The sequence below is a fragment of the Rhinolophus sinicus genome, linkage group LG16 (genome assembly GCF_036562045.2).
Source record: "Rhinolophus sinicus isolate RSC01 linkage group LG16, ASM3656204v1, whole genome shotgun sequence".
Classification (NCBI taxonomy): domain Eukaryota; kingdom Metazoa; phylum Chordata; class Mammalia; order Chiroptera; family Rhinolophidae; genus Rhinolophus; species Rhinolophus sinicus.
The window spans coordinates 33302848-33325296 of record NC_133765.1 but is presented as its reverse complement, the minus strand read 5'-3'; the positions used below and the strand labels follow the sequence as shown (position 1 = coordinate 33325296).

The 22449-nt window shown below is 49.6% G+C and overlaps 1 protein-coding gene and 1 long non-coding RNA gene across 5 annotated transcripts in view; both read right to left on the bottom strand.

Annotated features, from left to right (window-relative positions):
• HVCN1 (hydrogen voltage gated channel 1) overlaps positions 1-12613 on the bottom strand; it is a 33168-nt gene extending 20555 nt beyond the window's left edge. Inside the window, exons 1-3 of one of the 4 annotated variants that reach the window (XM_074321120.1) lie at positions 12509-12613; positions 11755-11842; positions 7592-7631 (exon numbers count right to left, since the gene is read on the bottom strand). In XM_074321120.1, the coding sequence (XP_074177221.1) occupies positions 7592-7612 (21 nt within the window). In that variant the 5' untranslated portion in view covers positions 7613-7631; positions 11755-11842; positions 12509-12613. The other 3 variants (XM_019734030.2, XM_019734033.2, XM_074321119.1) reach the window with 3 other exon arrangements.
• Positions 12614-13604: 991 nt separating this feature from the next.
• Positions 13605-21710, bottom strand: LOC109448509 (uncharacterized). The gene is made up of 3 exons (XR_002137529.2): positions 19440-21710; positions 15362-15646; positions 13605-14803 (listed from the first exon to the last, which is right to left on the bottom strand). It is a non-coding gene; the product is annotated as an uncharacterized LOC109448509 (long non-coding RNA).
• Positions 21711-22449: the final 739 nt, after the last annotated feature.

Here is a 22449-nt window from a genome sequence, read left to right as displayed (position 1 = left end):
CTCTCTCTAGGGTCACCTTTCCATATCAAAGCCCACAACTGTGGTTCCCACCTGCGTGACTGTACCCTCTCGTACTGTTGACTTGTTCTTTCTGACAACCTCGTCTCTTGATTTTTCTCCTATTTCTAGGCGCCCTTCTCAGAGTCCTGCACCATGGCCCTGCCCCCACACCATCTGAAGTCCTTGACTCCCCAACTCTGACCCTGCCCTGGTGCTGGGTGACTCTCCCGCTTTGGTGGTCTCAGCACACCTGTGTTCTCAACACGACTCATGTTCAAATCAGTCCCCAGCCGGACGTCTGGTATCCTGCCAGGCCATGAGTTTGCTGTGACCCAAACTGAACTAATTTCTTATCTTTTCTCCCACCTCCGCTTTCTCCCATGTTGCCCTAGGGCACGGCATCACATCTTACTCTGCTGCCCAAGCCAAGAACCAAGGATCATCCTCGGCTCCTGTCTCTCCCTCAAGCTTATCAGTGTAACCTTGTCTCGTCACTACTCACGTTCCACCTTCTCTTCTCCGTCTAACCCTCTCCTACCACTGGAAAGCCTGCGCCAGCCTCCTCACTCGGCCGCCTGCCCCCAATTTCTTCTCCACACAGTGCTGGCCAGGATCACCTTTCTCCAATGCCAACCTGGCAGTGTGCCTCTGCTCTCATTACCCCCGGCCCCATTACCTTCAGCTCCCCCATGCCTGCCAACTACTGCCTTCAGGACACAGTCGGGGCTCTCCTGGGCTCCCCACGCCCTGGTCCCCTCCCAGCCTCCACCACACTCCAGCTACACCGAATGCATTGTGGTTCTAGAACAAACCACACTCTCTCTTGCTCTAGCACTTTGCACAGCCTGTCCCCACTGTCTTGTAATAGCCTTGGCCTGTCTCACCCTAGTTCTTTTTTAGGCCATATGGACGTCTAGATTTTAGCTCCCCTGGGAGGCCTTTAACCGCCACCTGCTGGATGAGGGTCCTTCCTCTATTTCCCCATCACACCACTAACTAATGAGCACTGTGAACTCGGCGGGGGTGGGGGACAGAGACTCCCTATCTCAGTCACAGGGATGAGCTCAGTAAACACCTAATAAATGGATTAACAAAAACCCTGCAGGAGCTACCCCTCAAAGATAAATGAATTGCCTGCTTCTCTCTTACATATGACAGGTAAAATTATTACCTGGGAGAAAAGGGAAGAAATGAGAAAAACAGACCTAGAAGAGACGGAGAAAACAATGTTCTCACAAATACCTATTTTTACAGCCTCTGAAGCTGCCATCTGTAGGAGAGGGAAAGTCCCTACTTCATGGTCATCCAACAATCACAGAAAAGGGCACTTTTCAAGAAATGCAGGCGATTCCTGATTCCCAATGTCCCATAAGTCCCCATTTTCCTGTTCCCTCCCAGAATTTAATTTTGGGGACCTGAGGTGCTTATTAATTAACACCCTTACTGCAAAACTCCAACAACAGCAGTGACATCTGTTACTACGGATTGTTAATTACATTAGGGTTTATGTTACCACTAAGTTCCTTAAATGCACTATTTCATTTCAATTCCTAACAACCCTCTGAGGTTGAGGTCATCATTTTGGGTTTTGGTGAGGGAGGTGACATGTCCAGGGTCACGGACTGGGAAACTGGCAGGCCCAGGATTGGAGCCCCCTGTGCTGTGTGATTGGTGCCCATGTTTCTCAACACATGGTCAAGAAAAAGCCAGGCAGCCAGTGACTGGACAGCTGCCTGCTAGGAGGGTGTAATGGGTTGAATTGTGGCTGCCCCCAAATTCATGTCTACCTGGAACCTCAGAATGTGACTCTACTTGGAATATGGGTCTTTGCAGATGGAATGAATTAAACATCTTGAGATGAGACCATCCTGGATTGGGGCAGGCCCTAAATCCAATGACTGGTGTCCTTACACGAAGAGGAGAGGACACACAGAAGACACCATGCGACGATGGAGGCAGAGACTGCAGTGATGATTACAAGCCAAGGACCACCGAGGATGGCAGCAACAGCAGAAGCTGGGAGAGAGGGACGGACAGATTCCCCCTCTGCGCCTCCAGAAGGCACCCACTCTGCCGACACCTTGATTTTGGACTTCTGGCCTTCAGAACTGAGAGAATGAATTTCTGTTCTAAGCCACCCAGTCTGTGGTCATTTGTTATGCTAGCTCCAGGAAATGAATCCAGAGGGTATATGCCCAAGTCAGCCTATGACTCCCTGGAGTAAGCAGGGTCCTTCAGAGGTCACAAAACCAGCTGGACGAAGCCTGTGTCCGTGTTTCTACAGCCAATCCTGGCAGCAGTTTATAGGCCGCCCCCATCCCCTCTTGCTCTGCCTTGTAGCTTGAAACAATCCTGAGAAGGAGGCAGGGCAGGGAGGGGCAGTCTCTCCATTCTACAGAAGGGGAAACTGAGGCACAGGAGGAGAGACCAAAGGTCCAAATCACAGGGTGTAGCAGGTAGACAGAGGCGTAAGGAAGGGGACACTATGTACCACCTGGCGGACATGTAAATGGTTATGCCCCTTTTTTAGGAGGGCAGTGGGGCAGTTTCTTTCATCTTTTGAAAAACTGAGTCTCTCCAATGTGCCAGGCATAGGAACTCCGGTCTACCAGCTTTATTCTTCAGTGAGGGAAAGGAGCAGACTTCAACCAGTTTCTATCAAAATCTAAAGTGTCCCTATCATGTGACCTGACAAGGGACTCACGAGCACACAGAGGCTAATGCAGTCGCTACAACAGCCCAGACCTGGAAATGACCGCATGGCCCATCGTTAAGTACACGACAGCAGACTCACACTGCAGACTACTACGCAGCCAGGAAGCCTGCGGGCCTGTGAGCACCGACACAGGACGCGTCCTTGGTCTGCGGTTAAAAGCCAGCACATTTCAGACCAGAATGTATCGTATAATTCCATTTTTGTTCAAAGCAGATAAAAATCAACAACCCACACCAAATGGTTGCTCCCAGAAAGGGAGTGGGATTGGGTTGGAGGGTGAAGAGAAATTTTTCTTTTTTTTTTTCCCATTAGGTTTAACCATAAGAAAGAGTCATTTTTGGAGGAAGATCCAGCCGGCGGAGAATTGAGTGGTGAAGGGAGTCTGTGAAAGGAGAAAAGGAGGGAGGGAGAACGAATATATGTACATTAACACATCCAACATACACAGAACTGGAATCTCTGAACAGGGAAACCAAAACAATGGAACAAAGCAAATAGTTCAAGATATAATTCAGGAAAACTTTCCTGAAATACGAGACTTTTAAAAAATTGTTTTTGTAGGTCAAAACTGGTAGAAATTAGCAATTTCATGTAGTTCAACCTAATATATACTAGTTTGTTGTTTTAATTTCTTACATTGAGAACTTGTTCACGTAGAATTTTTAAAAAGAAACAAGAAAACATAAGCAGTAAACCTGGCATAGGAACTCCAGTCTACCAGCTTTATTCTTTCCAAGATGCTCTGCCAACGAGGGGGAAATATGGCAGAAAAACTGGATTTTTTAGAGCAGAAAGAATGGTATTGTACGAGGTGGAATCAAGGTTCTGAGCTGCAATCTTCCCTCCCTTAGAAGATGGAGAAACTGAGGCTCTGTAACATGGCAACTGTCACTAGTCAGCGGACATGGAAACACATCTGGGTCTCTTGTCTTCTGGTCTGGGGGTCTTAAGACACACCCAGGCAGGGTCAGATGTTGTCTCCAATCCCCCATGGCCCACCCATCAGTAAGCCCTGTGCATTCTGGCATCTGAATGACCCTGGAATCTGATATGTACTTCTGCCACCCTCTGCCGTGCCCTTGGCCTTGCCTCGTCCTCTCACGTGGAAGGTGTATCAGCCCCTCACTGCTGTCCCGTCACTCTTGTGTTCTCTGCAACAGTCAGAGAGCACTTCTCAAAACAGAACCATGTCACTCCCTGTGCAGAAAAGGCCTGCTTGGCCCTGGGCTGGCATCTGGGAATTTGGGATTTCGGGAGGGTTCCCTCCACTCCCTGATGAGAAGGGAAACAGTCACGGTCCCATATAAACAGTGCGGTTTATATTGAACATCTGCTCTCCTTCCAGGAATCTGGAATTCTTATAAGTGCTGGGCAGAAGTTGCCTCCACGAGCTGCCCCAGTAAGAGCCCTGGGCACTGAGTCTCCAACAAGCTTTCCTAGTCGGCAACACTTCACAGGCATCGTCACAACTTGTTGCTGGAGGAATTAAGTGTGTCCTCCGTGACTGCACTGGAGAGGACTCTGGAAGCCGGAGCCTGGTTTGCTCCAGACCTCAGCCCATGTGCCTTTTCCCTTTGCTGATTTTAATGTGTTCTTTTGCTGTAATAAACCTTAGCTGTTGAGCCCTATGAGCCCTCCTAGCGAACCACTGAACCTGGGGTGATCTTGGGGACCTCTAACATACTCCCTTATTAAAAACTCTTCTTTGGCTTCCCACTGCTCTTAAAAATAAAGACCCAAGTGTCCTGCAGAGGCCCACACCTACTGTGCATGCTGTGGCCTCCGCCTGCCTACCTTACCTCACCTTTCCCCACCCTCTCTGCTCTGGTCACACTGTCTCCTCTCAGCTCCCTGTACCGGACAGATTCCTTTAACCACAGAGCCTTTGCACATACATTTCCCTCTGCCTAAAATTCCCACTCCTCTTCCACTTTGTCATTTATCTTCTTTTCCCCTTGCAGGAGGTCTCCCTCAAGCATCTCAGCTCCAGGAAGTTGACAAGGTATCGCCCCCTCCTACACCCTACCTTGCACTCAAGCAGGGCCCCACACTCCTCCCCAGTGGAGTCAGGTCCACTTGTTTGTGTGACTGTTGGAGTTGGTCGCCCCCATCAGGGCAGAGACCAGGTGGATTCCTGCTCATGCCATATCGTCTGTCTGGCGGACTGCAGGTTCCCACTACACATATCTGGAGGATCAAATGCATCCCTGGCAGGAAGACCCAGCAGCGAGCTCATGGACCCCAGCGCTGGCTCCCCCACCCCCAGCCCCCAGAGATTTGTGTTCTGAGGAATGCCTATTTTTAAAATCAGGGAAGTCTTTAAATAAGTGTAACTGCTTTTCCTTTTCTAGGGTGGGGAGGAAGTTTGAGGTTCACAAAACCAACCACCGTGATGGCTAACCAGCTTGGGTTGGGGGTGCTGCTTATGGGCTGAGGGGTCCAACTGGCGGCCCAGGTCCCCACACCCCAGAGTCAAGCACTCCCATCTCTTTCCTTTGCCTACAGGGTCAGGATCCCTCCTTTCTTGATAAGAGTCTGCTGACCCAGCAAGATGGTCATGAGGCTGAGTAGAAACGTGGGAAATAACATCTACAGCAGAGGAACCGGAGTGACTAACTAGAGCACCTGCCATTTCCGAGCTCCGTGCAAAGCCCTTGACAACACACTGCAAACACTCCATGAATTGACGGGTTGAATCTCCATTTACAGGTAAGGAAACCGGGAACAGAGAATCCAAGCAACATGCTCTAGGTCACATAGCCAGAGCTCGGATTCCCACGCAGGCTGCCTGGCCCAGGGCCCCCTCCTTTTGTCTACAAAAGCATAGAAAGAAAATGAAAGCAAAGAAGAAAAATGCAGTTATCCAGCTAGAAATTAAGACCTATCCCCAGTGTGAATGAGTCATCTGGGCCATCCCTGTCCCCCAATGTCTTAGTGATGCTTCGGCGGTGGAAAGGACGGGATGAAGGGCACCCCTCTTTTTTGCCTCACAGTCTAACCAGTGGCTGTTAGCCTGGCTGCACACTGGACCACCTAGAAGTTTTAAAGAACCCCGATGCCTGGGTCCCAGGCCCTGAGATTGATTCACTTGATCTGGAGGTGGCCTGGGTGTTGGGATTTCCTGTGAGCGGGCCAGGTTGAGAACCCGAGTCTCCAGAGGCCTCATGAGAAATGAGCCAAAGGGCCACAAGGCTTTCTAAGCACCCCTGGTTCCCAGGTTCCCCAGACATGGCTGGTGACATGAAATCATCTGAGATGAGGAATAGGTCAGCTGATGGGCTATAAACACAGCTTATCTCATGATCGAGTCCACAGCCCCCACATATAAGCGTCTGCTGTCGTCAGGCACCCTGCCAAGTGCTTTCCACACTCGATCTTATTTCCTCCTCACCACAACTCTACCAGAGGTTATTGTTCCTGTTTTACAGAAGAGGAAAACTGAGGCTCAGGGAGGTGGGAAGAGGCAGAGGAGGGCAGGTATCCCCAGCCTGCTCAGCTCCTCTCAACAGAGCTGGCTATGGCAAATCAGGCCAGACTCATGGCCAAAACCCCCACCAGTTTCTCCTACAACACAGTTGTTTTCCTCTCAAACAACTGGGGAGCTGCGCAATCACAAAGCTCCTAAAAGCAATCCTATTAAAACAGTTTTTTAAAAACATAATGAACTCTACAAGGGTAAATTACTAAAAGGAACTTGGTCTTTGAATCAGTAAGAGGCTTATTTGCCACAAGCGCTCCTGGCCCAGTCATCCCCAGCTCCCTCCCAATGCCGCTGGGCCAGCCCCGCAAATCGGCCTGTGCAAATCGGCCTGTGCGTGATTACCAATAGGCTCCCACTCCCAGGAAGTCTCCCAGGGGTGTCCTTGGTTCTGCTTCTCCTGCTTTGTCTGTGCCCTCACATCCACGCCACCCCTGCAACAAATCCCTGTAGCTCCCTAGCTTCATTCAGACCCCAGACTCACCTGGACCCTCCCCAGCTTCACCTCCTGTCATTTACCCCACTTGAGCAGACCTTTACTCTATCCATTTCTTTCAGTATTAATACTGTGAAAACGTGAGCAAAAGGAAATAAATTCTTAATAATCTCAACACTCCAAACTGACCATCATCTATCTACCTCTTTCTCTCCTTAATCTGTCTTTTACAATTATAATCAAAGACTGCAGACAATTCTGCATTCTATTTTTCCCATTAGTTTTATGCATCAGACATTCCTTTTTAATGGCCAACAAATTTACCAAGGAGTCAGTGCTCTCACGATTTCAATTTCTGATTGTTCCTCTTTTTTAGCACTTTTATCACCAGGTCTAAGGCCATATTTTCTCACATTTTAACATATCTGAAATCTGACCGTGTCTTACCATTGATTGCTTTCAGCATTGTGTGTCACGTTATATCACAGTAAATGGCGGTGCTGTGTTTTTTTCTTCATAGTCCATAAAATAATGGTGTGTCTACAATCAACAGTGTCTTATGCGCTAAGAAATACGGTGCTGTAAATTATACTTTCTTTTTATTGGTTATTTCCTTTCCCGTAAGTGAGATGACCAGGTTGGATCATAAACATTTTCATGATTCCTGATACACACTGCCAAATTTTTTCCACAACAGCTGTGTGGGCTGACCGGGCCCCTCTCTAGATGTAGGAATGGGCCGGTTTCACCAGAGTATAGCCAGCATCAAGCGTTTCCGCTTGCTTTTTTGGTTTGCCTAACTTAATAGGGAACTACAAATGAAGGCAAGTCTGAGCTGTTTCCATTTGCCTTTCTCTGATTAATAACAATAACTGGAACTCACAGGTGCTTTCCGTCTTTCCTGTTAGAATGCCAAATAGAATCATCTTCTCAAGGCTGGGAGGTGGCAGAATCAACTTACCTTTTCATCCAAGGTGGACATTTTCCTGTCGTCTCCGGATCTGGAAAGTAAGAAAACATTTGTCCAGAACTGTCCTCAGTCATCCTGCCTTAGTATGTGCTGTGCAACACTTTTTTTTACAAATTTTTTAAAACTTGAGTGTCTGAAAAGAGTAAATAATAAAGCTGAAAGTGTATACAGAAGAATGTGCATCCTGGGTATGTATCCAAAAGAAAACAGGTGAAATCAAATCAAGTACATATACACAAATATTCAAAGCCAAGGTGGAAACAACCCAAGTGTCCATTAACATATAAAAGGATAAATAAAAAATGTCATATCCATACAATGCAATGATATCTAGCCATAAAAATGAAATACTTTTGTAATATATATAAATAGCATATCATGTTGTATATCTGAAACTAGTATAATCTTGTAAGGCAATTAGACCTCAATAAAAAAATTAATTAAAAAAAACAAATGAAGTACTGACACGTGCTACAATATGAATTAACCTCTAAAATATGCTAAGTGCAAAAAGCCAGACACAAAAATACCACATGACAGGATTCCATTGTTATGTAATGTCTAAAATATGCAAATCTGTACAGACAGACTGGTGGTTGAGGGGGTGGGGAGTGATGGCTTAATGGGTATGGGGGTTTCCTTTTGGGGTGTTGAAAATGTTCTGGAACTAGATAGAAGTGTTGATTATACAACACCACCACTGCACTAAATGCCACTGAATTGTTTACTTTATGATGGTTAATTTTGTTGTGTGAATATCACTCCAATTAAAAAAAAACCCAGGCAGACACAGATGACAGTGTTGAGATTGCCCTGGAAAGCAGCAGAGAAGCTAAATGCCCACCAATGGGTCTGGCTAAGTCAATTAAGGTGCATCTGAGCAGCGAGAGACTAGTGCTGTTAAATCTGAGGAAAGAGGTGAACACTGTAGTAAGCCCCCAACACATTATAGCAGTATGTAGAGTATGGTTCCATCTATGTGAAAAGACTACATATGCAATTGTTAAAAGTCTGAGGATATAGCCAAACTCTTCACAGTGGTTACTGCCAGAGAAGAAGGGAGTGAATTGGGGGAGGGGGAGGTATTTTCCTTCTCTTAGCTTTTGGGAAGTCTGAACTTGTACGACTATGTGTTACTTCTTAAAAAGTATTTTTAACGTAGGTGACATATGCAGTAAAACATTTAAATTATACAAAAAGATATAGTCTGACAAGTTTCCTTTTTACGCATTCTTCCCAGAGGCAGCCACTCTTACACGTTTCTTATGTAGCCTTCAGCGGTCTTCTATGCCTTCGCAAGCACATGCAGATTTATGCTTTTTTCCCTTACACAAACGTGCAGCCACACACTGCTCAGAACCTTGCTTGTTTCCCTTTAGGGTGCAGTAGGCTGAATAATGGCCCCCTGAAGACGCACACATCCTAATCCTAACCCCCAGAACCTATAAACATGTCACCTTGCATGGCAAAAGGGACTTCGCAGATGTGATTAAATAAAGGATCCCAAGATGAGGGATTATCTAGGTGGGCCCAGTGTAGTCAGAGGGGTCTCTGTAAGTAGAGCAGGAGAATCGGACTTGGAGGGAGACATGACTATGGAAGCAGAGATTGGAGTCAGAGAGAGATTTGAAGATTTTACACTACTGGCTTTGAAGATGGAGGGAAAGGGTCACGAACCAAAGGATGAGGGCTGCCCCCAGAAGTTGGAAAAGGCCAGGAAACATTCTTCCCTAGAACCTCCAGAGGAACGATTTTTGGGTCACTGAGACTGATTTTGGACATCCGATCCCCAGAACTGTAAGCCTAGTAAATCTATGTTGTTTTAAGCCATTTGCTATAGCAGGCCCAGGAGACTAGTGTTGTATCTCTGAGATCGGTCCATGGCCCTGTTCTAGGTCAAGTGCACTGCGTGGCAGGACGGCACAGGATTCCCCTGGAGGAATGTGTGTAGTTCCACTAGTGAGCAACATTTAGGGTGCACCCCAATCTTTTGCTGCCCTAATGTTCCAATGAATAACCCTGCACATCATGTATTACTTTTATAATTGCAAAAATTACCATTTTGAAAAAAATATTCATGAAGACTTAAAAAAAAAAAAAGAGTTCTTTCTCTCCCCTCAGAACCATGTTCAGGGACTCTCAAAGAGCTTCTTGCTGGTTGACTGGCAGAGCAGTGTCTGCAGCCAGCAGAGTTCGGCTCTGTGTGTTCCTGTTCCAGCCCCTGGGGGCTTACCCTGCTCTCACGAGATGGGCTCAAGTGGAACCATCACCGCAAGTGAAGGTGAAGGGAAGAATTAAGGTGCTCTGGAGACTTCCTTCCTTCACAAGACAGCAAAGAACTAGCACAAATGTAGAAAAATACCCAGCTTCAGTAATTGAAGCAACAGAAAATTTAAACCCACCACGACCTCCCCATTAAAATAAACAAAACAAATAAAAACGAGAACACCCAATGCTTGTAGCGCTGCAGAAAAACTTGCACACATTACCAGGGATAATTTTTCTAAACAGCCATCTGGTGGTAAGTGGCATGTGCCTTCAGAATGACCATAACCTTGACCTCAACACTCTGGGAATGATATATCTCAAAGAAATCACTTGGTAGCAAAAAACAAATAAACAAACAAACAAAACATGCACTTTGGACAAAAACATTGAAAGCTGAGTTGGTATTATGGCTAGGTCCTGAAAACAGCACACAAGCCTCACTTTAGGGAAAAGCTGAGGAAGGCAGTAAACGGTTAGGAGGAATGGTAATTCTGAGGTCTATGTAGAAATACAGAAAGAATGCCGTTAAGCAACGAGACGTAAGGAGAACTCTGATGGTTGCACACTCTGCTGCAGTTGTACAAAATCATCAGAACTTTTACTATGCCAGGTGCAGTGCTGTGTTCTGGGGAATCCAAAGTGAAGTGGCAAGGAAAAGGTCAGGGGCCAGGGAGGCTGACATTTTAGCTGGGAAGACAAATGAGGAACGAAGGAAACACATAAGCAAGGAAACAACATCCATGGCTAAGCACGGGAGGAAGGAAAGACAGTGAGGCAACAGAGAGGAGGTGAGTGTGGCTCCTGCAGTGGGATGGTCAGGCGGATTTCTGGGTCTTTTAGAGTGGTCCCCGAATTGCAAGAAGGTAAGTCACAAGAAGATGGCAGGGAAGAGCATCCCCAGGAGGAGGAGCGCGTGCAAGGCCCCGAGAGAGCAGAGAACTTCAGCATGTCCAAGGAGCCAGGTGTGGCTGCAGTAGGCAGCTGAGTAAGAGGATGTTGGCAAGAGAGACCGGAATCAAGCCAGCCTGATCAATGCTGAGGGTCTGGGGGTCGAGGTGGAAATGTAAGAAGAAGGGCCAGACACCAAATAGGCTGAGGGGCAGCACCTGCTGTAGGCCCGCGCGTGGGGGACGAGGAGAAGGGCAGGTTTAGGGGCAGGAATACTCTGGGCTTCCTCCTTCTTGCTAACAGTGGTGGGGGCTGCGGAGCAGTTCTGGAATTGTGCAAGCCACAGCCCAAAGGTTTTCAAAACCCTGCTCCTAGCAGCCTTTCCTCTGGGGGTTCAGAGTAGGGAGAAGTTGCTGCCGCCAGCCTTAGTCTTTTGCAAGAAGCTTAAGCTGCTTGGTGGGGTTGTCTGGAAACACTGCAGATTTCAGATAGCTCTGAGAGACCTGAGGTTAAAGGCGTCCAGGACAGAGAAGTGCTTCAGAGGGGCGGGGATGGGGAGAGAAAGGGGCACAGCTTGGGCTAGGCACAGGCTGAGCTTTCACAACAATCATCTCCTTTAATCTTCTCAGTGATCCTGTAAGGTTAGGTACCATGTTTAATCCCATCGGACAGATAGGAAGCATGGAGGTGAAGTCCCATGGCCAAGCTCACCAGAACCCCCTCTCGCCAGCGGAGATGCTGAGTAAAGGTGTGGAAGTTTCTGGAGGGGGATGCACTGCTCCCCACCACTCCTGGAGTTTACCCGGGCCCCAACCCACCATTCTTATTCCCCAGAACCCTGTATCCAGGTGATGGATTTGCTGCCCTGGGGGGTTCTTTCTGCAGGGAGGGCTGGCTCATTTCAGCCCAGTATTAGCTTTACCCACCACTTCTCTGTGCAGGCTGTGGGGACCGCAAGGCAGGGATGAGAAATAAACAACTTAGGGGTTCACACCCACCTGGGTGTAAGTTCTGGCGCTGCCTCCGTTGGCTGTGTGACCCACGGCAAGTACCTGGCGTGGCCTCTTTGAGTCTTGGTCTCTTCACCTGTAAGAGGGAGACAAGGATGGTACCTACCTCACCTGCTGCTGCTGCCTTTGATGGCATTTGATGAAGTGAAGTCACCTGGCCCAGACTCCATTTTCAATGGGAGATAACTGAGACCAAGAGGGGCTTCCCTCCCAGGTCCTGTGCGTGTCGTCGTCTCCTGTCCTCTCCCTCCAAGGGACTCTAGTACCCCCTGGACAAGGCAGGGGTCCCCCAGGAGAGTCTGCCCGCTCGCGTTGGCCAGTGCTGGAAAACGCTAGAACGCAGGGCAACGGGCAGGCTGGGATCCCGCAGGGTCCCAGCAGCATGGCGGGAGGCCTGCTCTCCTCGGAGGACTTGGGCTAGGGGGCAGAGAGAAGGGGCTTGGTGCCGAGAGGGGGCGCGCCCCCGGCCCGGGAGCACTTACCCTGCGCCCCGCCAGCCCGCTGCCACCACTGCAAGTAAGAGCGCGGCTCCAGCCCGGGCCGCCCCGCCCACCCGTCCTCCCCGCCCCTCCCGGCCGTGCTGCCCCCGCCGGGCCCGCCCGCTAACTCGGTCCTGTCTTGGTCTTCCGCTCCCGCCTGTGTCTCGGTCTACTTATCCTCGTTCTTGCCTGTCTACCGCCCTCCCTCCTGATCTCTATCTTCCCCGCCCCGGACCCTCCCGCTCCGCAGGCTCCAGCCTGGCCTGGGACTCCCGCAGTCCCGCAGATGGACAAAGGTCCCGCCGGTGGGAGCCAATCGCGAATCACGAGAATCCTGGCCCAGGAGAGACTGAGGGAAGGGGTGGGAGAAGGAAACCACTTCCTTCCTCCGGCGGGATGGAGGTGGGGCGCGGGGTAATGGGGGGCGGGTTCGTCTCCTTTCCCACCACCACACACGCTTGGGAAGGACTTGGCCTCTGGCAGCCCCGCTCCCCAAACTCCTGATTACTTAGAGGTGGCCTTGCTTGTCTCCTGCACAGTATGTCATAAGGGGATGGAGGTGGGCAAGATGTCCTGGGGGTGGGGGTCGGGGGAGGCGGAGGCAACCTTGAAGATGTCAGATGTCTCTGGAAGGGGGCTGAGTGAGGCTGGAGGTGAAAGGGGGGTGTCCTGCTGTAGGGCTGGTATTGGCAGGAGTGGGGAGCCTTCCTGCCTGCAGCTCTTGCTCAGGCCAACTCCTACTCCCCTTCAGCCCAGCGGTAATGTCCCTCCCCCGTGGGCTGTCTTTTGCCCAGGCTTCCCCAGCACTCCATTCATACCTTCTTTATGCTGCTGCTGCTCACACTGGAATCAGTTGTTACATTAGCCTCCACCTTCCCAAAAGGACCACTTGTCCCAAACATCCAAGGGCAGGCCTCTATCTTCTACACAGCCCCCTGCTTCTGGTTTAGCCGGGGGCGGTGGGAGGAGTCCTAACTCCCCTGAGTTGAGTTAGTTTCTGATGGTTGCTATAGCAAGGTACCACACACCTAGTGGCTTAAAACAACACAAAACACTTAACACATCTCTGGAGGTCAGAAGTCCAAAAGGGTCTTGCAGAGTTAACATCAAGGTGTTGGCAGGGCTGTGTTCCTTCTGGAGACTCCAGGGTGGGGGTAATACATTCCTTGCCTGTTCCAGCTCCTACAGGTTGCCCGCCTTCCTTGGCTCCTGGCTCAGCATCACATCTCCTCTAGATTTGACCCTTCTCTCTCCCTCTTAAAAGGACCCTTGTGATTACATAGATGGGCCCACCTGGGTAATCCAGTGTATTTCCCCCCCCCCCCCGCACCCTCCCCCCTCCCATCTCAAGATCCTTGACTTAAGCACATTTGCAAAGTCCCTTGTGCAGGGAAGGTAGCATATTCACAGGTTCTGGGGAGTAGGATGTCGGTATCTTTGGGGGGGTCAGTATTCTGCCCCCACAGGGCTGTTGCTTCCATTAGCTTCTACGGTGTCTGCTCTTCTCCATCCTGTCTCCCTCCTCCTGCTGGAGAGCAGACTTTCTTAAAACATCTCGTTCCGATCTGACTTCTCAGTCACATTTTGTGATTACAGCAGTCCCATTTCAGTCCCTAAGGCACGGTCTGGTCAATTTTCACCCTCAGCCTTACATTACATGAAAAACTCCCCTCCTCCCTGAGGGCCAGCTATACAGAGTGGAGAGGACATGCGGACTGTTCTTCCTAGTCCTCCTCTGCGTTCACTCCCATGTGACTGGGGAGGGAAAAGGGAGAGGGAACAGGTATCAGACATATCCTCACCTAATTGCCCACCTGGAAGCTGCAATCCTCTTTCTGTTGGTTTGAACAACTTGTCCTGCCTGTAGTTATAAGCTTAGTACAGACAGGTGGTGACCTCAACAGGCCCTGCTAAGGCGAGGCTCAAACCCTGTCCCTGGTGTGATCCTCTGGCTGACCCCTGCTGGAGGCATCACTCATTTTACCTATGCCCCAGAGACTGGGGCCAACAGCAGGAACCGATTTCCATATTTTTTAGGGATCAGGATGCTGAGAGAGCAGGTCAACAAATCTAGAGAATTTGGCAAAGTTCTCAGTGTTGTTGTCATCACTGAAATCCCTGTACTATTCAGTCTTCTCAGTGGACAGGAAAAGATCTGTTGTGTTACTTACATCTTTATCCCCAGCACTGAGTTTGGCACATAGTAGGTGGTTTACATTGCATGAATTAATTATGCAATAGTATAAATTAATAAATGAGTATTCAGTGGAATAAGGGTGTCCACTACCACTGCTTCTACTCAACACTGAACTGAAGATTCCAGCCGATGCAATAAGAAACAAGAGGTACAAAAACTGAAAAGAAAAGAACTGTCATTGGCAATCAATGTGATTGTCTACCTAGAGAATCCAAGAGACTCAACAGACTAGTATTGGATACCTATCGTGTGGTAGCCCCTTTCTAGATGCGTCATCTAAGATGAAGAGGCAGCTCTTGTTCTCAGTGAGCTCCCATTTTAGTTGGGGAGGTGAGGCCAACAATCCTTAGGGCAGAGTCACCTGCAAAAGAAAGAATCCAAGAGGTCCATAAACTTGGATGATAAAAAAATTAATTACATCTTTGTTTTCATTAACCTGTCACTGAAATTTCACATTTCCTTCAGTTATGAATGTAGGCAACAAACCACAGTTTGTATCAGCAGTACTCATGACTTTGTCATCAATCAAAATCACAGATGTTTTCAAGTCACAATATAGCATTTGTAAATATCTCCAAATATAACTTATACTCACCACTACTTCAACATTACAGTGGTTATTAAACCCGCTCTTAGTCCTTACAGTTTAATATGTTAACAAAGAATTTCATATATTACTTTATCACAATTTAAAAAAACAATGACTGCATTTCAAGGTAACTGGTGTTCTTTGTGATAACGATACATGCAATTTTATGCATTTAAAACATTACCCTGAGACGAGGACCCAGGATACAAGAAAGATTAGGAACTCCTGCTTTAGAGGAAGGACTTGTTCTCTGGTTTGGGCAAAGCCAACACAGTTCTCTTGCACAAGGGAGTCTCCCCCTTCCCCGCCCCCATCCTTCACATTTCTTACAAGGAGTCGTGCTTAAGTATGTGTCAGTCATTGTCTCTGGAGCTTTCTGGAGGACCCTCCTTTGGATGTCACAGAGCATTCTGAGGAAACTCGAATCATGGCCCTTCAATCTGGGCACGCTTGTGCCCCAGCACAGCAAGCACTGGGCCGGGGCAGTGGCCAGTCTGGCTTTGTCCAGTGGGAAGAGAAAGGGCTGCCTCTGCTGGTTTTGGTTCCTCCATGGCAGTGTTTTCAGCTTCTGCAATTGACCGCTTCCCTTCCTAGGGCAAAAGGCAGGTCCTGGCTCTAGGAGAACATGGGAAGACGGAAAGAAGGAGAGAGAAGTACATGAGGTCTCAGCCAGGGAGGGGGCAGAGGCTCTGTTTGGATTTCCCAGAGTTACATCTGCCGTCTGGGTCCCGAGGCTCCTTTCCCAACAGATATGAGTCATGTACAGCAGTGACAGCCAGACGAGGATATCTGACAAGGCTTGTGTACCTATGTATGATAACGTAGCTACATTAAAAGGTCATGGCCAACGCTGACCCCCTCCTTTGACACTCAGCTCGAACTTCTCTGTAGTTTAGAATCACATGGAAGAGGAGAAAGATCAGAGGAGTTGGCATCAAAGAGACTTGGGTTTAAATCCTGCCTCCATCCCTTCCCTTGCTAGCTCGTTGGTCTTTCATTAATTCAGCAAATAGTTTCTGGGTGCCAACCATGTGCTAAGCACGGAGAATACAGAGGTGAACGAAACAGGTCCCACCTCCTCTCATCAAACTTTCCATAGGGAGGCATACGAAGACCAAACTATGGTATCATGAAGGAAATGACCAGGACGCTATGGCCGAGAATAATGGTGAGGATAGAGATGAGGCCCCACCAAGGTAGGATGGTCGAGGAAGGTCTCTGTGCAACATTTAACTTAAAACTGAAAGCTGATGTAGAGCAGAACATGAAGAGGGGAAAACCTTGTAAGCAGCAGGAACAGTACGTGCAAAGGGCCTGAGGTAGGAAAAGGCTTGATCTGGTGAGAAACCAAAAGGAGGCCAGAAGTACCAAAACATGATAGAAGGGGAAGAGTGTGGCGAGAATTAAGGTCAGAGAGGTGGGCAGAGGCCAACAGGAGGGGTTGGAGTTCATGTGAAAGTGCAAGAAGACTTGGGAGTTTTAAATATGCGGAGGGTCCCAGTTTGATTCTTTTTTTTTTATTGTGGTAAAATACATGTAACTTCACCATTTTAACCATTATAATGTGCAACCTTTACCACTATTCAGTTTAGGAACTTTTTCATCACCTCAAGAGGACACCCTGTAACCCATTAAGTAGTTGCTCCCCATTCTTGCCTACCTCCAGCCCTCCGCACTCATTGATCTGCTTTCTATCTCTATGGATTCGCCTGTTCTGGGTATTTTATATAAATGGACTCATGCAATATGTGGCCTTTCGGGACTGGCTTATTTCCCTCAGCATGTTTTTGAGTAAAGTTCATCCCTGGGGCATCGTTCAGAACCTCACCCATTCCTTTTATGGCTGAACACTCCACTGTGTGGGTTGTTTGTCCTTTCATCCATTGACATAGTTTGATTTTACAAAGATAAACTCTGGTTGCTGGGTGGGAATCGGATTATAGGACAGCAAAAATGGAAGTGCAGTGGGAGGCAGTGAAGGCATGGACTAGTCATGTGGTGGGAATAGGGACGGACAAAAAGGCATGGGCTTGGGGTCCATTCGGGAGACAGAACACGCAAATGAAACTGGCTGGACTGGACACGGAGGGTGACAAAGAGGCCGGAGCGTCTGGGTGCCACCACCGAGATGGTGGCTGTGGTGCCACCACCGAGATGGAGAAGCCCGGGAGGGGAACAGGTGGAGGGACACCCTAGTTGTGTTGAAGTGGTGGTATCATGTGGGCAGTAGGATTTGAGTGTAGGACGTGGCAGAGAGTTTTGTGGTATGAGTTTGTGATGGAATAAATATTTTGGCCTTCATCCCCGGCTTCTGGCCAGAGCTCCTAAAACCCTGATAATTTCTGAAGTGATAAGAGCAGAGGAGCATCTTTTCTTCTACTATTTGGTCTTTGATCCAGGTTCCTGACACAGAGCTCCTAAGTCCTTTGGAATTTCCTGGAGAGTCTTTTGTCCTAATGAGGTGATTCTTGGTGGGCTCCTAGATGGGGGCTGGTCTCCAGAAAGGCCATGATTAGAAGCTTGGACTTCTCAGCCACGGCCCCCATTCTCCAGAGGGAATGATGAAGCCTCCATAAAAATCCCCAAAGTAGGGGGTTCGAAGAGCTTCTGGGTGGGTGACTATGTGGAGGTGCTGGGAGGGTGGCATGCCTGGCGAGGGTGTGCAGCTGTGTTCTCCTTCCCCCCACACCTGGCCCTGTGCATCTCCTTCTGGCTGTTCCTGAGTTATGTCCTTTCATCATTAACCCTTAATTGTAAGTAAACCATTTTCCTGAGTCCTGTGAGCCATTTTAGCAAATTATCAAACCCGAGGAGGGGGTCATGGGAACCTCTGATTTATAGCTGGTCAGTCAGAAGCACAGGTGACACCCGGGAATTATGACTGGCGTCTGAAGTGAGGGGCACAGTCTTATGGGACTGCACCCTTCACCTGTGGGTCTGTGCTAATGTCAGGCAGTGAGTGTCAGAATTACTTGGTGTGGACAACCTATATATCTGTTGACACAAAAGGACTGAGTGTAAAGAAAAACAAGTTTTTCTTTTAGGGGACTTCAGTGCCCAGCTGCTGTTGAAGACGCGGGGCCAGGCTGAGATCCCCCTCCTGGAGTGTAGACAAAGGGCCCAGGACCGAGCTGGAGGTCGAGCAGGTGAGGAAGGAGGCTGCAGAGGAAACAGAAGTTGTAACCGGGACGTAGAAGGAAACACCAAGGGCGTGTGGGGTCCTGGGAACCCAGAGGAAGGTGGAGGAGTCAATGGTGTGAAATGCTGATAGGAGTGGTTTGCAGAGGGAGAGAGGGAGGGAGGTGGAGAAAAGACACAGAAACCACGCAGGGAAGGATGACTGCTCATGAAGGGAAGCAGAGAAAGGGGACAATAGCGGGAGGGCTGGTGGGTCCATGCTAGAGTCCCCCGGCCTAGCAGGGTACCTGGAATGGAGGAACTCCCATTTATTTGGCTCTTACTGTATGCCAAGTGCTGTGCTAAGCGTTTCACAGAGAAGACTGACGCTCGGGAGAAAGCCACACAGCTGCTGAGAGGCAGAGCTGGAGCATGAACCTGGCTCCAAATACAGGATTTGCAATGGACTCCTTCCCTACCTTGGCGGGAACAATGGGTGCTAATGTTTGTGGGTCAAGTTCTCCAGTTCTCTGGAATCTTTCCTGCCCAGTGAAGTGGGTGAAACAACATTGGGAAGAGGAGGGCAGAAGACACTGGAGGTATTTTCAGACTCATTTTGCTGAGCAGAGCCTCACCTTGCTGGGCTCAGCGGCGTCCTTGTCCCACCTGCTGGTCACTTATGGAAACTGCTCTCTACAACGTGGGTCAGCCCTCCCGGCCAACTGGAGGAGCTTCCACCAGATGGGTCCCACATTGCTCCAAAAGAAGACTGGGACTAACTCCCCAACTTCTCTCCACCCAGGAGATCAGTCTAACCGATCTCAGAGATTCCATCCCTCCCTGTCATTATGTTTTACAAAAGGGCCTGTGACCCGAAGCTCTGGCCAGTGAGACTTGGGGGGAGTCTGCAGAGGTCTCTGGGAAGTTCCCTCTTCCCAGGAAAATTGCAGGCGGAGACGGCCTCTCCTACCTCCCGTCCAGGTCTGGCCATAACACCAAATCTGTGCCCCTGCTCTGGGCCTGAGGGCAGAGCGGGGGGTGGAAAGCACCTGGGCCCCTGAAGATGCAGCCGAGTCACCAATTCACTCACCCTAGCTGCCACGTGCACACTTCCTTTTTCTGAGAGCTGACACGTTTCACTGTGGTTTGGGTTAGGATTTCTGTTACTCACTGCCAGGAATATCCAGCCCCCTCCACACCTGGACATTGGCTGGGTGTTGGCTGCTGCTCAGCACCCACTTCGTTTCCTCTTGGTAACAGCAGCTACCTCCTGTTTGGGGAACTAACTCACCCCTGTGGGGTCCGGTCCATTGGAAGTGTTCATCAAGGTGTCCCCTCATCCAGCTGAGAGGCTGGCACACGAGGCACACAGAGACAGCCCATGGTCGGCACCTGCTCACATCGCGGTGGGGTCTGCCGGGGAGGAGCTGTGGGCTGTTGGTGTTTGTCCTGTTTGCTTCCGTCAGTCTGAGCTGGTTTTCTATCATTGGCAGTGAAGGAACCCAGGCCATGAGCTGAGGGAGAGAGAGAAGACGAAGTTCCTGCTGGTTAGGAACACACCCTTCGTGCAGGGGGCAGAATGTGAGGCAGGACGAAACAGACAGTGGTAATAATAACTGGGAGAAAATAACAGCCACCCTGAGTGAGTGCCCACCGCCCATCACGCACATTGCTCACATCGCATTTCATCTCCATGACAACCCATGGAGCAGGAACTCTGATGACTTAGGGCTGGAAAGTCCAAAATGTCAGAGGCTTAAACAAGCCAGAAGTTATTTCTCATGCCCGAGGCTGGAGGTGCAAAGTCCAGGGCTGGTGAGGTGCCCCCTGTTCCACAAAGAACCTTCCAGTGCTCTGCCCAGCCATTCCCAGGGCCTTCTTCCTCGTGGTCAAAGATGGTAGTACCTGTGTTTCCGGCAGGACTGAGGAGGAGATGAAGAAGAAGAGGACAACAGACTCGTGCCGGCCTTCTCGTCGGAGCGGCCTCACAGTACTGCTGCTCCGTCCCAAGGGCAGCCCTCAGTCCCAGGACACCTCGCTGCACGGGAACATGGGAAATGTGCCCAGCTCGAAAGTCTATGATTGTTGAAAAAGTGCAGGAGAAGTTCCCATGTTTGGGCAACTGCCAGTTATTATACCGATGAGAAAAACAAGACTCAGAGAAGAGAAGTCACTTGTCCATGAAGTGGCAGGACAGGACTTGAACCCACTGTCTATGGGAGCTGTGGTTACAGTTGCACAGAGGAAAGCAAAGCCACGGGGCAGCTAGGGGGAGGAGGCTTCTCAGGGGAAGTGGTATGTAAGGTGGGTCTCCTGGGTTACGAAAAGGGGAAAGAAGGACATCCTAAGAGCCGAGGTCTAGAGGAATGAGAATCATTTGGAAGAAAACTTCTTTTCTCGGAGTAGCGTCTTACAAAGTGCTCCCTGGACAAAGCTTGACGACTATGTCCTGTAATGGGGAGCTCACTACCTGTGAGCCAGCTTGTTGTATTTGGGGGATATTTCTAATCAGCATTCTCCCTTAGAGAGTGTTGTGGCCCTCTTTTGGGTTTCCCTGCTTGGCATCTGTCCCCCTTCTGGTAACGTCAGCTGTCCCCTAATTACAACCCAGGTGGTTTCAGAGAAGCTGACCCAACCAGGCCAGGGGATTCCATGGGGGACTCTGATTCGTCTCTTAGCTGAGGAATCCTCTGCTGGGATTGTTATTTGCAAGAATGGGTGAGCCTGGACCTGTGGGGCATCACGAGGGGAAGGCCTGCCCGGGAGTTAGGCCAACACAGAGGAGGAGAGCAGAGGCGCCTGATGGGAAAACGGAGGCCACATCCTCACCATCTCACCTGAGGCCCTGCATCCAGTTGTGCCCAGAGCTACCCGGGACACGCCAGTTTTATAGGCCAATAAGTTCCCTTTTTGCGACAGCCAGTTTGTTTGGTGTTCCTGTCACTGCCACCTGCAGAGTGCCAATGAAGAGGTAAAGATGTCAGGCTTCTTTTTAACACCATCTTGGGGAGGGAGGCGGTCGCGGAGTCTCTTCATGTTTTATAAAAGTAGTGGAGCCTAGAGCAGGGTTTCTGCAAGTGGGTACCATGAACCCCCAATATCTGCATCACTCTGATATTGAACTTGATGAAAATGCACATTCCTGGGCCCCGATTTCCAAATCAGAATCTCTGGAGGTGAGGCCCGGGACTCTGCATTTTTGTCAAGCGCTCCAGGGGATTTTCATGGCACCCAATGCGAGAACCAGTGGCTAAAGTCGGTGACCTGGGATCCACCCCAGGTGTTGCCACACCAGCTTGGATGTAAAACCAAGTCTCTCTAGATTTTTAATAACAACAAACGGAGCCCTTCTGTGGACGGGTGGTTTCACGGGTGCAGAGCACGGTGCTAACGAAACGCTTTGTGTGCGGGCGCTCGTTTAATCCTCACAACCACTAAATAGCTTCACTTGAAGGCAAGAAATGGAGGCTCAGAGGGGCAAATGACTCGCCGAACGCCACCCTGCTGGTGAATCGGAAACCAGTTCTGTCTGTCCCACTTGGTAAGCACTTGCTCTACTGCCTGTCCTGTCTTTAGGTTGCAAATAGAACTTTTTGCTTGTTAGGCACGTAGATGTTCATGCTGAGTCTTAAGTCCTCCTTACCCCCCCCCCCATGACTCCCAATTCTCCCTCCCGAGGTCACTGGAGTCCACCCCTTTCTCGTCTTCACTGCAACCATCCTGGGCCATGTCACCACCGCCTCACGTGCAAATGTCTCTCCACTTCTACTGCGTGATTTTTACAAAACCTCATCTTTTTATTAAGAAATATCACAGACGGTCAAAAAATTATACAGAATACTATAAAAATACCCATGTCCTTATGACCAGGTTACGGAATAAAACACTTTTTCTTGAGTCACAAACCTCAGGAACTTTCACTGGCTTCCCCTGGCTCTTGGGATTAAAATGCTAATGACTGTGGGCAAGGAGGCCCTGCCTGGTCTGCACCCTGCTCCTGAGCCTCCCTGCACCCCTCTTTACTCACCCCTGTCATGCTGGCCTTGATTTCCTCTCACGCCCCGGCCTCCTCGCTCAGGGCTGGCACCCTGACTGTTCCTCCTGCAGAGAGGCTGTGCCCACCAGCTGGGTCCAGCTGGTACACTCTCATGCTCAAGTCTCCGTTGCAATTCCTCAGAAAGGCCTCCCACCTCCGCAGACCGTGCCGCCCCCAGGTTGGCTTCTTGCTCACACCTTTCCACACTGCTTAGCTCTTGGTTCCAAGCCTGTCTCTCCCACCGGACTGTGAGCTCCATGAGGGC